This window comes from Eurytemora carolleeae, unplaced genomic scaffold (assembly GCF_000591075.1).
Source record: "Eurytemora carolleeae unplaced genomic scaffold, Eaff_2.0 scaffold1176, whole genome shotgun sequence".
Classification (NCBI taxonomy): Eukaryota; Metazoa; Arthropoda; class Copepoda; order Calanoida; family Temoridae; genus Eurytemora; species Eurytemora carolleeae.
The window spans coordinates 75,405-90,068 of NW_019397372.1; the positions used below are offsets into that span (position 1 = coordinate 75,405).

The 14,664-nt window shown below is 32.3% G+C and overlaps 2 protein-coding genes and 2 long non-coding RNA genes across 9 annotated transcripts; all 4 read right to left on the reverse strand.

Annotated features, from left to right (window-relative positions):
- Nucleotides 1-245: 245 nt before the first annotated feature.
- On the reverse strand, nucleotides 246-2,177 carry LOC111713828 (uncharacterized). The gene is made up of 5 exons (XM_023488785.1): nucleotides 1,677-2,177; nucleotides 1,387-1,467; nucleotides 951-1,062; nucleotides 823-864; nucleotides 246-331 (listed from the first exon to the last, which is right to left on the reverse strand). Exons 1-5 carry the CDS (start codon nucleotides 1,735-1,737, stop codon nucleotides 271-273), a joined length of 357 nt encoding a protein of 118 aa, XP_023344553.1. The 5' UTR covers nucleotides 1,738-2,177; the 3' UTR covers nucleotides 246-270.
- Nucleotides 2,178-2,314: 137 nt separating this feature from the next.
- Nucleotides 2,315-11,002, reverse strand: LOC111713827 (deleted in autism protein 1). 6 transcript variants are annotated; one of them, XR_002767797.1, is made up of 11 exons: nucleotides 10,955-11,002; nucleotides 10,349-10,399; nucleotides 9,703-9,814; nucleotides 9,503-9,586; nucleotides 7,803-7,875; nucleotides 6,626-6,836; nucleotides 6,295-6,343; nucleotides 5,241-5,330; nucleotides 4,310-4,415; nucleotides 3,316-3,582; nucleotides 2,315-2,515 (listed from the first exon to the last, which is right to left on the reverse strand). XR_002767797.1 is itself a non-coding variant. In XM_023488780.1 (10 exons), exons 1-10 carry the CDS (start codon nucleotides 10,985-10,987, stop codon nucleotides 3,447-3,449), a joined length of 945 nt encoding a protein of 314 aa, XP_023344548.1. In that variant the 5' UTR covers nucleotides 10,988-11,002; the 3' UTR covers nucleotides 2,664-3,446. The 6 variants fall into 6 exon arrangements, 5 of the variants coding, with proteins under 5 accessions (XP_023344548.1, XP_023344549.1, XP_023344552.1 ...); XM_023488780.1 differs by lacking the exon at nucleotides 2,315-2,515 and having other exon boundaries at nucleotides 2,664-3,582; XM_023488781.1 differs by lacking the exons at nucleotides 2,315-2,515; nucleotides 10,955-11,002 and adding an exon at nucleotides 10,807-10,857.
- A 1,398-nt stretch (nucleotides 11,003-12,400) lies between these two features.
- LOC111713832 (uncharacterized) lies at nucleotides 12,401-13,170 on the reverse strand. Its single transcript, XR_002767799.1, has 2 exons — nucleotides 13,077-13,170; nucleotides 12,401-12,467 (listed from the first exon to the last, which is right to left on the reverse strand). It is a non-coding gene; the product is annotated as an uncharacterized LOC111713832 (long non-coding RNA).
- Nucleotides 13,171-13,386: 216 nt separating this feature from the next.
- Nucleotides 13,387-14,479, reverse strand: LOC111713834 (uncharacterized). The gene is made up of 2 exons (XR_002767802.1): nucleotides 14,422-14,479; nucleotides 13,387-14,141 (listed from the first exon to the last, which is right to left on the reverse strand). It is a non-coding gene; the product is annotated as an uncharacterized LOC111713834 (long non-coding RNA).
- Nucleotides 14,480-14,664: the final 185 nt, after the last annotated feature.

The window sequence follows — 14,664 nt, forward strand, 5'->3', positions numbered from 1 at the left end:
GTTCATTTGTCTTGTTTATAAATAATCAACTGTTTTCAGGTTTTGATTATTGGTTATTCTCCTAGTTACTGAGTAGAGAGCATATGTTTGAGGTGTGTAATTGAATTATACTTATTATCTGATAATTGTGGAAAAAATAGATTTCACTGATGATGCTGAATCTGGAGTTATTGATATATTTGAAGTTAATGATGAATCAGAAGTTGAGTTTGAAGCTGATACTGAAATTAGTGAAGATTCTGTATTTAATGATGAAGGAGAAGTTATGATTTACAGATTATTTTGAGGATTGAGTAAATACTTCAGAGAGAAAACTCCGTTCACAGCAACACTAAATTCAAAGCCAAGAATTATTTCTTTTCAAATAACAGGCTTACTGATATATTAATTTATCAATTTGTATCATATCCGGAACTTTAGATGGATCCTCAAATCAAATCAGGCTTTTATTCGGAGGTCCTACTATCCACGATTCAATCTCGAGATGACTTAACTAATTTCTTGGATCCGAATCTGAAAAAATATTTTGGGATCCCCGGATTCAAGTGGTAAGATCTTTTTGCTCTCGAAACGTGCATATTTAGCGTCAACAAAAGAGAATATCATTAAAAACCTTCATAATCTGCATCTGCATAAAAATGGCAAACACAGAAGTTGAAAACTTGGAAATTTAAGAGAAATTAGCAAAATTTAGATTGATATTCATGAGATTTCAGATCAAAATGAAATGTATCTTAAGCACTGTTTTAACCTTAACATCATAATTTATGAAATTTCAAAGATGGCGTCTTTCAAAAGTATTGCGGCATTCTTGAAACTTTCCTGAGCGTCCATTTCAGCGTGGCTGAGAATCCCAGCTGATGCCTAAACAAAAACCATAAAAACTGTTAGCAAAATTGCGAACCGATTAGAATAAATAAAAAAATTGTAAATAAACAAAAAGAAATGACCTGTTACAGAGAGCAATAGCGACCAGGGTTTCAATGACATGAATGTAAACAGAGATGATGAACACAAACTTGATCAGCATGTTGTACTGTTCCACATACTTCATGTACATATCTAAACATACTTCATGTACATATATAAACATACTTCATGTACATATCTAAACATACTTCATGTACATATCTAAACATACTTCATGTACATATATAAACATACTTCATGTACATATCTAAACATACTGCATGTGCATTGTACATATATAAACATACTTCATGAACGCATCTAAACATATTTCATGTACATTTCTAAAACTAATTCATGTACATACCTAAACATACTATATGTGGCATATGTGAACATACTTCATTTGCTTCATGAATATGTAGTAAAAATATTAATAAAACTTTTGAGCAATCCCCCCACCCCCCGCCTACTTACCTACTATTGGAAGCTGAGGCAAGAGAGCAGGGTTAAATAAACTGACCGGTAGCAGGTAGAAAAGTCCAAACAGGATAAACGCTAAATAAAATCTATAAATATCCATAAAACTGTGGAATAAAAAGACGACATTGAACCAATCTTATGTTAATCAATTTATTAGATGAAATGGGTCTCTGTTCACTGCAAGGTTTTAAAGGTACTGTTGTGAATTATGCATGTCAATTATTAAATAAAGGGTCACTAGAAATTACGTGTCCACTGCACAGTCCCTGTAAATATAAATATACCTGTTATGGAAGGGTTAGTCCATACAAAGTAATTAGCGGAAACTGCATGTTTTCTAGACATCTGAAATATTTACATATTTTTGATTTAAAAACAAAAAATTAAAACAGATTCAGGGTTACAAGGTTACAGGGTGACCCAAAAAACATAAGACTTTCAAGATGACTGTACAAAATTATGGTTCCCCGAACTTTCACAAATGTTTCTTTGTTAAAACAATAAACCCTCAAACAATCAGGTTTTCGGGTTGTCATTGGAGTCTAATACTTTGTGGATAGCCCTGCATTATAATAACATGGAATAGAGTTATATCTTTAGATAGAAACGAACAAAATATGTTAACAAATTATATAAATTTAAAATTATAAATTCCTCTTTTTATAAATCACAACAATCAAATATAACAATGACATAGATGAAAGCACATAATAAAGGGATTGTAAGCGTAATTTCAAGTGACCCTCCATGTAAAGTTGGCAAAGTCCGAATCACAACGGTACCCCCGAAACCTTAATCTCATCAAAAATGTGAAAGAAATTTTAGTAAGAAATTACAATTAAAACTAATCAGTTTTCGAAATTATAAACATTGATATCTAATTCAATATTCTTGATCTCTGATCAGACAAAGCTTTTCAGGTAGCGCTGTGAGTCAGTCGAGCATTGCCATCTTTGCATGAAGGGTAACTTGAAATTACGCTTACAGTCCCTTTAAGTGAGCAAGTTTGTAAAGATATCACATTCAGAATAAATAACATAAAACATTAACATAAATAATAATTTTTTGCCTGGCATTTTGACACCTAGTTTTTCCCGCATGAGTAAAAATCCAAACTTTAAAACTATAATTTAAATTCAAAAATAAAAATTTGCACCCATCTTCAATTTCAATTGTGAACATGATCTCTTTGTGAAGCAAAAACAAACAAAAATTTCGCGAATTTTATAAATAAAATTTCGTAGATTTTTGTGTTACAAGCAAATTTTTGAAAAATCCGGTCATCCATAAACCTTCCCTGGAGTTACCCGAGGTCACACAAAAAATGTGGGCCCGATTTAAAAAATCCATCCTTTATCAATACTGAAAGTGCCTCTGTTAATTGAAAATTATATGAAATAGTAGAAATTCAAGATTTTTTTTTTTATGAGAATCAAAAAATAAGTTTCAATTTGTGACCTTATTTAGAATTGTGGTCAATAGCATGGCAGTACGCTTGTATTGTCATGTTGACAATAGCTTCAAATCTAAAATAAAAAATGTCACTTTAAGCTTTTTTATGTGCAATTTTCAGAAAATGTAAACACCACTTCAAATTCGGTCAATTCGGTTGATTTAAAAAATCAAATGAGATCACTTTAAAAAGTTTAAACCATAAAAATCTACGGAATTTAAGACCAAGCATGAGAAGAACTTTTTTAGGGCGTTTCTTAATCGGAATTATATGTGTAAGATTTTCAAATCAATATCAGAGAATGTAAGATTTAAAAAATCGAGATCAAAACGTCATAAGTGAGGTTTTGAAGATCATGATCAAAGCATCAAATGTAAGATTTTGAAGATCAAGATGAAAAAGTCTCATGTAAGATAATGAAGATCAAGGTCAAAGTGTCTCATGTTAGAAATTAAAGATGTAAGATCAACATAAAAGCGTCATATATAAAATATTGAATCTATCAAGACTTAAGTGAGGCGTTGAAGATCATGATCAAAGCATTAAGTGTAAGATAATGAAGATCAAATCAAAGACAAAAAAATATCAAGATCTAAACGTCTCATGTTAGGTTTTGAAGATCAAGATCAACCAGTTCAGAGCGAAGGATCTCAATAATAAGATCAGCGGCCTCTTCCCGTCCTCCAGGTTTAGAGGATTTCCAGCATTCATCCAGTAACCTCGGTAGCAGAGGATGCCTGGCAAATAGTTTATCATTCATTTAAAGGGAAAGTAAGCGTAATTTTAAGTAGCCCTCTATGCAAAGATTGCAATGTCAGATTCACAATGGTACCCTTGAAACCTTCATCTGATAAATAATGTGAAAGATATTGTGGTTTTACTAGCTTTAAAACTGTTTAATTCTGATAATTATTTTCAGTTTTCCAGCAGTAGAAATGAGCAATCCACTTTTGTAAAGAAATCACAAAATGAATTTAAATTGATTAGTTTTCAAAATTAAAAACATCAAATTCATATTTGATCAGACAAAGCTTTTAATTGGATATTATGTAAATTCGGGCATTGTCGTCTTCGCATGGAAGGTCAATTGAAATTACTACCTTCAGTCCCTTCAATATTTTTGTCATTTGAAGAATTTATCAATTCATCAATTATTCACTGAAAGAGACCAAAAAAGAAATTAAATATATATAGATAAAATTTTAAAAACTAAATAGCAATAACTGAATGAATAAATGAGGATAAAATGAATGAATGCATGAATGAATGGAAGGATGAAAGGAAGAATGAATGACCTACCAATGAATGACCTACCAATAAATGACCTACCAATAAATGACCTACCAATGAATGACCTACCAATGAATAACCTACCAATGAATGACCTACCAATGAATGACCTACCAATGAATGACCTACCAATGAATGACCTACCAATGAATATCCAACCAATGAATGACCTACCTAGCTAGTATATTTCTAGGAACTGAATGAAGAAGTCCTCCTGCTAGTCCTGGAGAGTAAGGTTGAGGTGCTAGAAGACCTCCACAAACACCATGGTAGTTGTGATCTAATCAAAAACAATTATTTAATTCGATCGTTTATTCATTTTTAGATAGTTTGCTTGTTTATAAATTTATTAAAAGGCCCGGCGTTGCCCTTGGAATTTTAAAATTTGAATTTAAAAAAATTGAATTTAAAGAAATTTGAATTAAAAAAAATTTGAATTTAAAAAAAATTTGAATTAAAAAAAATCTAATTTTTAAAAAATCTAATTTTTTAGCCTTTGTTGCCCTAGAGGTACTAAAGGGTTCACTCAAAAATAGTCGGTCAATTGTATTTGTTTATCTATTTCTTTGTTTATTAAATAGTTTGTTTATTTACTTGTTTGTTTATTTACTTGTTTGTTTATTTACTTGTTTTTTTTATTTACGTGTTTGTTTATAATCTTTTTTGTTTATAAACTTATTTGCTTATAAAATTGATTGCTTATAAACTTGTTTTTATATAAACTTCATGGTTTATAAACTTGTTTGCTTTTGTAATTTGTTTGTTTATCTATTTGTTTGTTGATCTATTTGTTTGTTTATCTATTTTATTGTTTATCTATTTGTTTGTTTATTTACTTGTTTGTTTTTTTACTCGTTTGTTTATTTACTTGTTTTTTTTATTTACGTGTTTGTTTATTTACAAATTTTTTTTATTTACGTGTTTGTTTTTTTACTTGTTTGTTTTTTTACTTGTTTGTTTATTTACTTGTTTGTTTATTTACTCGTTTGTTTATTACTTGTTTGTTTATTTACTCGTTTGTTTATTACTTGTTTGTAAATTTACTCGATTAATTATTAACTTGCTTGTTTATTTACTTGTTAATTATTGAATTGTTTACTATAACCTGATTCTGCATGCGTACAAAGATCTGCTGTAGAGAAACTAAAACAATTTGTACAACCAAACCTATCCGCAGTATAATAGGTGTCCCAGCCTAGATAAATAGATAATTAAATAGATAGATATCTATAGGCGAGAGAGTGATAGATAGATAGATATAAAAAGATAGATAGATTAATAGAAAGATAGATAGATAGATAGACAAAAAGATTTATAAATAGATAAAAAAGACAGACAGATAGATAGATAGACAGATAGACAGATAGATAGATAGATGGATAGATAGAATATAGATCGAAAGATAAATATATAGATACTAGATATTGAATGATAGCTACGATAGATAATCGACAGATAAATAGATAATCGACAGATAAATAGATAAATAGATAATAGATAGAAAGATAGATAATAGATAGATAGATAATAAATAGATAGATAGATTAATGGATAGAAAAATTCTAACAATCAGTTAATCAATTTTGGAGACTCCCATTTTCCCACATTTCAACCCCAAAGTGAACTTAATAATTCAAATATGTGATGTGGCCTTACAGAGGGGCATGTCCAATTCACAACGGTCCTCTTTATCTGAGCAACAACTAGGAAGATATTGTCGTTTTTTCAGGAAATGTTTTGAATTCCTTTCTTTAACATAAATCGTAGTCTCTTATAAAGAGAACTGCTACCACGTGGATTTAATGGTTCTGTCCATATTTCAGAAAACTGTGACTTTCGATCACAATTTGACCCCTTTTACATAATTTTATAGCCTTTTATTTTAAATATGTTTTTGTTGGCATATACATTTTGAATGAAAAATTATAACATGAACAAATCTGTAAGTCTAAAGACTGATGAGTTGTAAACGAAATCACGTTTGATTTCAAATAAAAGAAACCGAATGCTTCTCTCTCTCGTTAGTTCAGGGTGGCTACTGAATTCAGTAAATTATTCAGACAGAAAAAGATGGATAACTCTATCATATATATTATCTAAGGTACCGTTATGAATCCGACATGGCCCTGTCTAGATGAAGGATCACTTGAAAATCTTACCTGGTGCCTTCTTTTCTCTAATTATTGATTGATTCACTAAAATTATTCCCTAATACAGAAAATCATTTCTAAACTCATTTTATTTTCAATCAAAAAAGGCGCGAATAGAGTAGAAAAGTTAAAAAAGGTTTTATAAAATTTAATAATTTGATACAATTACGGTAATGATATATATTTTAGTGAGAGAGTCCGGGGTAGGGTTGTTCTTCAGAGATTTAAGGGGGGGGGGGAGTCAGTCAATTAATTACCCATAGAAATCATTAATTTTCCCCAAAAAAGGGATAAAATGTTTTTTTAACAAATATTTGAAAAAGTGGGGGGAAATGATTTCCTCTAGATCAACTAAATATACACGATTCTCCTCGTCCACGGCAAAGTTGTGAGCGGTCCAATCTGTAGGATAAATCACTAAACCGGTTTTATCTGGTTTAGAAAACCGTTTAGCCAGCTGAAGCAGTTGTACAGCAAAGTACGCGCGCAGAGGCCAAGAGGAAGAATAGTGTGCAGCAATGCTCGGGCCGATATATTCAAATATGGCCAACCTAAAATCACTATTTTTCAACAACTGAGTTTTTAAAAATAATAAACTTTAATTATGATATTACTTGTAGTTTTTTTTTATTTTACATGAAGAACTTTTTTCAAGAAGCAAGGCTAAACTTTAAACAATAAAACAAAATAGATTTTTTTTAAATTAATTTTTGAAGCAAATATTACACTTTACAGGTTTAACCACTAAGAATGAGACTCCAATGACGACTTTTAACTCTTTTAAATCAGGTTTTCTATCTGATAAGTGGTCATGCTTTAAACCCCTGGTAGGGAATGTGATGGCGTACCCCTATTAAGACTAATGAGCTACTGCTGAACAATCCCTAGATTTAATTTTAATATAAGATGATTTGACAAAGAAGTAAAATAACAATTTCAGAATTTATAACTCCTGTAAATATAATAATAATAGCAAATAAACACTCAATAAATCTTTCCGTGGAAATTTAGATTCTACACATATAACATCCCTGTAAAATATAATACCCCAGTAAAAATATTAACACCCCTATAAAACAGGGACGTACGAGAGCATTTGTGTATGGGGGGCACTTTTTCGTGCCCCCCCCCCTTGGCAACATTGTGCCACCCCCTTAAAAACCCCTTTTTTGAAAAAATATTGATGCCTTTTTTAACTAAGTAAACTATTCGATCATATACACACTTCCATATAACCAGTGTTAATAAATTATTTATGTAATTTTCTTAAGTGGACTCATCAGACACTTCCTCTTAATACTGTGGTGTAAGCTTCAATGGGTGAAAAAAGATATGGAAACGTTTCTTAAAAAATATCTATATTTTCATAGAAACAATACATATTATATAATTATAAATAATGATATCAAAGATATATTTACACTGAAGGCAGTATTGATTAAGACTTTTAAGTTTAGGGCAAAAGTGAGATTTTAAAGTATTTTCAATATGGGTAATATAATATCCGTAGAAAATACCTTCCACAAGAGCCCAAGTATTCAGGGAAAGGCCAGTCATCTTTTCTCTTGAACATCATTGAGACAAGAGGCTCTAAAAAAGTTTTTTTTTACTTTTTAATAATATAGAATAAATACACTGCGTTTCAAGTTATTATGCACGTACATTTTTTAAAATTCCGACTCAGAAATAAATTTTTCAAAATCTTCATTTTACAACAGAGTTTTTCATCAGCTTTTTAAATATGTATTGCAATTTTGTTGTACTTGAACTGTAAGCAGTAAACACTAAGTATAAAATTGTACTTTTACAGTGTATCAAATCAAATTATTATGCAAGTGGAAACTTGGTTATCTAAATCACAGAAATATGGGAAATCAAGGTGATCTGGAACTTGCTTCCTGTACAGTGTACACTGTACAGTGTACACTGTACAGTGTACACTGTACAGTGTACATAATACAATAAAATTTTGAAGATTTAAAACTGAAATCACTGAACAGTTCATTCTTTTGTAACGGCTAAAAATTAGTACAAAATGTATCATTAAGATGACGAAGAAATCAAAAAAATATTTCACAAATTCGAGAATTAAGGTCAGCAGAACAGAACACCCCAGGCTACCAGTTAAACACAGTTTAATAAGAGTCTAACAGGCCACATCATATAAGCTAGACTTCTCAAAAGTCGTCTTTACAAACTAGTGCCGTGTAATACTTAATGGCCCAGACGGTTGGGCCAAAGTTTGAGGTTTAAACGCCAAAAACCCCCAGGGCCGTAAAAGGAGGCAAGAGGGTGGGAGAGGGATCATCAGGGAAGAGATCATTGGACCAATCAAGGTTGAGGAATAAGGATGTTGTCAAATTTCAGTCCAAGGGTTATTATGAGTTCCTGGAGGACCATTTTATGCTTTAGTACAGAAATCTCAATTCTGATGTTTAAAAAAAGGCTCTATTCCAACATGACAATGGCACGTATCTAAGGAGAACATGGGTTGGCTTGCTAGTCAAGGATTCAGTGACAAAAAAAATGAGGGTCAAAAAGGAAAAATGACCCGATCCCATAAGGAACTTGTAGGCCATTCTGAAGATGTAAGTTTACCACTCTGGTAGGCATTACAGCTTACAGAGAGAGGTTTGTGCTGTTGTATAGACAGCTGAAGCTAGTGATAGGCAAGAGTAAATAAAAAATCTAACCAATTCCATGGACAATAGGCTTCTGGAGGTCATCAGGAGGTCAGGAGGCTACGTAGGAATGTGATTTCATATTGAGGATTAAGAAAACTTTTTTGTACTTTTTTGGTTAAAATATAATTTTCATATTTGTCGTTTTCATTTAAAAAAATTATGTTTTCAGTCTAATATAAGTCATCTGCAAAATGACTTGAAACACTTATTTTTCATATTTTTAAGTTTTTAGGTCTATTTTACAAAACTTTTTTTCAACATTTTTCTTCTTTTCCTTTTAAACCTTAAAAACCTATTTGCATAATAACTTGAAACGCAGTGTATATTATAGAAATCAAAATTCATGATTAGGAATATGATGCTGATGCTGATGTTTCATTCATTACTTAAATTAAAAACAAGCGAGATCGGCACCATTATAACCTTATTTCAGCTAAAAGTTTAATAAACGTAAACCTGTTCCATAAATCTTCTTATTTACGATTGTATGGATATTATTGTTAATTTTGTTTCAAATATGAAAAAGAGCTTACCTTGGTTTATAAGTAGAATGGAGATAACATTTTCTAGCGTAGGTCTAGAACTGTGATGAATTACCGAATGAACCAAAAAATCCACTAAAATAAATTGATATAAAATATTTAAAATAAAGGTAAGAATTTTATAAACTTTCCTTTTTTCTGATTTGTTTGAGTGTTTGTCTGTTTGCTTTGGTGTCTGTTTGCTTGTTTACCTTCTGATTGTTGTGCAGTACACCTAAATATATCTGTATCTTGAAACCAGTTTTTATCCTTCATCTTCTCCCAACTCAAGGTTACAGTGGACAACTCCCCTTTATCCAATCCCTAAAGAGGAAAAAATAAAAAAAGTTAATTTGCTAAATGACTTCCCACCTCCCCTTAACTTCCCCTCCCACTTACTCTAGAGTCTTACAATTTCGAGTTAAAAAAAATGTCGTTTTCAATAAGGAGCAATTGTTAAAGATGTTAGGTACTTTCCCAAAGGGATTTTCCCAAGTGGCAACTTCCCAAATGTGCAATTTCCCAAGTGGTAACTTACCAAGTCTGTCCTAGCCGCAGAGCTCGGGCCCAATTGCAGCCCTAAGAGGACCTAACCTAACCTTTATAAAGCTGCCGCTAGGGAAATTGCACATTTTGGAAGTTGCCAAATGAAAAATGGAAAATGGATACTTGGGAAGTCACCCTTGGGAAAATGCCTTTGGGAAGGTACCGAAGACCATTCTTTAGCAATTAACAATATTCATTGTTTTGAGATCCTGATCCAATTAAATTAAATTTTAATTAAGTTATATTTCTTTAAAACTATGGTTGTTAGAATCATTATTATTAATATTATCTTTTTTTTCTTATTATTGGCACCTGAAGATCAGTTTTCGGCATTTTTAACTCACTTACTAGCTTTTCAATGCCCTAAACATTAAAACATTAGTCGATATCGATTTATTTGTCAAGTTCAATAAATCAGGCTTTTATAAACGTTATGTACTTCTAAACTAAAATGAATTTACAAAGTGAGGACCTATACCTGGACTGGATTACAAGGCTGTACTCCTCACATGCTACATTTATGTTTATCTAGTTGTATGAGCATGTTATATCTGGACTGTATTACAGGGCTGTACTCCTGACATGCTACATATCTGTTTATCTAGTTGTATAAGCATGTTATACCTGGACTGTATTACAGGGCTGTACTCCTGACATGCTACAGATCTGTTTATCTAGTTGTACGAGCATGTTATACCTGGACTGGATTACAGGGCTGTACCCCTGACATGCTAGAGATCTGTTTATCTAGTTGTGTAAGCATGTTATACCTGGACTGTATTACAGGGCTGTACCCCTGACATGCTACAGATCTGTTTATCTAGTTGTATGTAAGCATGTTATACCTGGACTGTATTACAGGGCTGTACCCCTGACATGCTACAGATCTGTTTATCTAGTTGTATAAGCATGTTATACCTGGACTGTATTACAGGGCTGTACCCCTGACATGCTACATATCTGTTTATCTAGTTGTATGAGCATGTTATACCTGGACTGTATTACAGGGCTGCACTCCTCACATGCTACATTTATGTTTATCTAGTTGTATGAGCATGTTATATCTGGACTGCATTACAGGGCTGTACTCCTGACATGCTACAGATCTGTTTATCTAGTTGTATACGCATGGTATACCTGACCTGGATTACAAGGCTGTACTCCTCACATGCTACATATCTGTTTATCTAGTTGTATAAGCATGTTATACCTGGACTGTATTACAGGGCTGTACTCCTGACGTGCTACAGATCTGTTTTTCTAGTTGTATACGCATGTTATACCTGGACTGTATTACATGGCTGTACTCCTGACATGCTACATATCTGTTTATCTAGTTGTATAAGCATGTTATACCTGGACTGTATTATATGGCTGTACTCCTGACGTGCTACAGATCTGTTTATCTAGTTGTATACGCATGGTATACCTGACCTGGATTACAAGGCTGTACTCCTGACATGCTACATATCTGTTTATCTAGTTGTATACGCATGTTATACCTGGACTGTATTACAGGGCTGTACTCCTGACATGCTACAGATCTGTTTATCTAGTTGTATACGCATGTTACACCTGGACTGAATTACAGGGCTGTACTCCTGACGTGCTACAGATCTGTTTATCTAGTTGTATATGCATGTTATACCTGGACTGTATTACAGGGCTGTACTCCTGACATGCTAGAGATCTGTTTATCTAGTTGTATGAGCATGCTATACCTGGACTGTATTACAGGGCTGTACTCCTGACATGCTACAGATCTGTTTATCTAGTTGTATACGCATGTTATACCTGGACTGTATTACAGGGCTGTACTCCTGACATGCTACATATCTGTTTATCTAGTTGTGTAAGCATGTTATACCTGGACTGTATTACAGGGCTGTACCCCTGACATGCTACAGATCTGTTTATCTAGTTGTATANCATTATCATCATTATCATCATTATCATCATTATCATCATTATCATCATTATCATCATTATCATCATTATCATCATTATCATCATTATCATCATTATCATCATTATCATCATTATCATCATTATCATCATTATCATCATTATCATCATTATCATCATTATCATCATTATCATCATTATCATCATTATCATCATTATCATCATTATCATCATTATCATCATTATCATCATTATCATCATTATCATCATTATCATCATTATCATCATTATCATCATTATCATCATTATCATCATTATCATCAAAATCATCAAAATCATCAATATCATCATTATCATCATTATCATCCAAATCATCAATATCATCATTATCATCAAAATCATCATTATTATCATTATCATCATACATAATAATTAACTTTTAACCACTAAGCCACGAACCTGTTTTTATTTCATTGCATAAATTTTCCCCATAACAGGCCGGACATAAATCCAAGGTCAGGAGATCCTTAAAAATTTCAATTATTTACAACTACTTTACAGGAAGGCTAAGGGAATTTTACTCAACCAAGGGTTCAAAGACGAATTTTAACTACAACATCCAGAGCGCAGCGAGGAATATTTTTTAGACAAAATTGGTCGAGGGAACTCGTGGTTTGGTAAAATTTTTAATTTCCCGGAAAAGTATTTGTACACAATTTATGGTCTTTTAAAGATGAATATTTTCCCGAAAACTTCGCAGAACAGATAGTTATTTTACATGACTGTCCCAAGGGACGAAAAATAACTTAACCTCCCTCTGTTGGGAAAATCATAGGTCGGTAATGTTGGTCAAAAGGCGGTAAAATTAAGAAATACAATCAATTTCTTTAGATGAAAAATAAATTTAAATAAATAAACAAGTACTAGTTGGTTCAGGACAAAACGATGCACTATCTAACAATTATGTCTGAAATTATGAATAAAATGTCTGAAATTATGAATAAAATGTCTGAAATTATGAATAAAATGTCCGACCTAGGAAATGTCCATCATTGTATTTCTGGTTACGCGGCGGTTTAAATGGAAGGGTTATGAATCAAAATGTCCTTTTTCTGGAACAGTCCCTTAAACCTACCTGAAGATGTACTTGAAAAGGAAAGGCATATTTGTAAACAAGGCAGCTAAGTACAAAAGAAAGCACGAGGAAAACGGCCTTGCGGCGTCGCAACCTTGAAATTCTAGAGTGAAACCGGTTCTTTTTCAATTTAGTTTAAAAGATAAAAAAGTTTTCAAATTAACTTAAAGTTTGAATTTTTTCTAGAATTTTCCTGAGTCGTTTCATGTTGGCATAGTTCGAGCGGCTTGGGTAAGATGGCGCCGGCAGGATTATTTAATAAGGCGTAATTTTCAAAATGGCGGTGGTTTTTTCGTCTCCCTGTCCATTGTTTTCTAAAAAAATCTTTAAATACTGAGAGAGATACCACACCAATAATACACTAACTAAATATGACGATTTTGAAGAAAAAAAATGTTGTTTAATGTTTGAAATTAATGAATGCATGAGTAAAAATGGCACGTGGGATAATAATTATTGAACACTTTCCAGCATCTAATATATTTGTTATTGGTGATTAAAATTATTGGTGAACTGAACAAACTAATTTGAGCCACAGTTGCACAAGGATTATGATTAATATACATTACATACAAGGGAAAGGTTCAAGAGTACAAAGGATTATGGTCTGGGTACGGTACGGTACACAATGAATTGAAAAAAGTAATTTGTTGGTTACTAATAGAATACAATTGATGAATCCTTAAACATTTAGAGGTTCAAAATATCTAATTCCTAGTTTTTAAAAATTAAGTATTTCATATCATTGACATTTTTGTATTTTTAGATCTAATAGGTTTAAATTTGAATCAATTAAACCCTGTCAAAAAAAAATGATGATTAATGAGAAAGTTTGTCAGAAAATCCGGGAACTCCGTGATGCGAGGAAATCCGTGAAATCTACTTGTACGTCGTCGGTTGCTGGCGCCGGGGATAAATCTACGACGCCGTGGCGTATCTCTGGGTCCAGAGTTTAGCAATCTTATCATGTTCCTCTCTGTTAGCGAGGTACTGGGTTGCAATACTCCCAACCAGGGGATCCGCGGGATTACAATCACTCAGCAGAGAGCAGATACTCAACAGCACCTACCACATAAAATCCATGAATGCCGCAATTTCTTTCAAAGATCAAAGACGACCTTCATTTCGTCTCTTAAATGTCATGTTTCGTGGGACACCCTGCACAATCTAATCATTTCTTTGTGTTAGTTGTATCAAAAATAACAGAGAACACAAAAAAAAATATTCTTGGCAATTTTAATTTTAATCAATTTATATCAGGTGTGAATACTGAAATTTGTACGTTTCGCTTAGATATAGTAAGTGCTGGACTCCAGTTATCCTTGAGTATATCCAAACAGTTTACCTTGGATATAGTAAGTACTGGACTCCAGTTATCCTTGAGTATATCAAAACAGTTTACCTTGGATATAGTGAGTACTGGACTCCAGTTATCCTTCAGTATATCGAAACAGTTTACCTTGGAAATAGTAAGTACTGGACTCCAGTTATCCTTGAGTATATCAAAACAGTTTACCTTGGATATAGTGAGTACTGGACTCTAGTTATCCTTGAGTATATCGAAACAGTTTACCTTGGAAATAGTAAG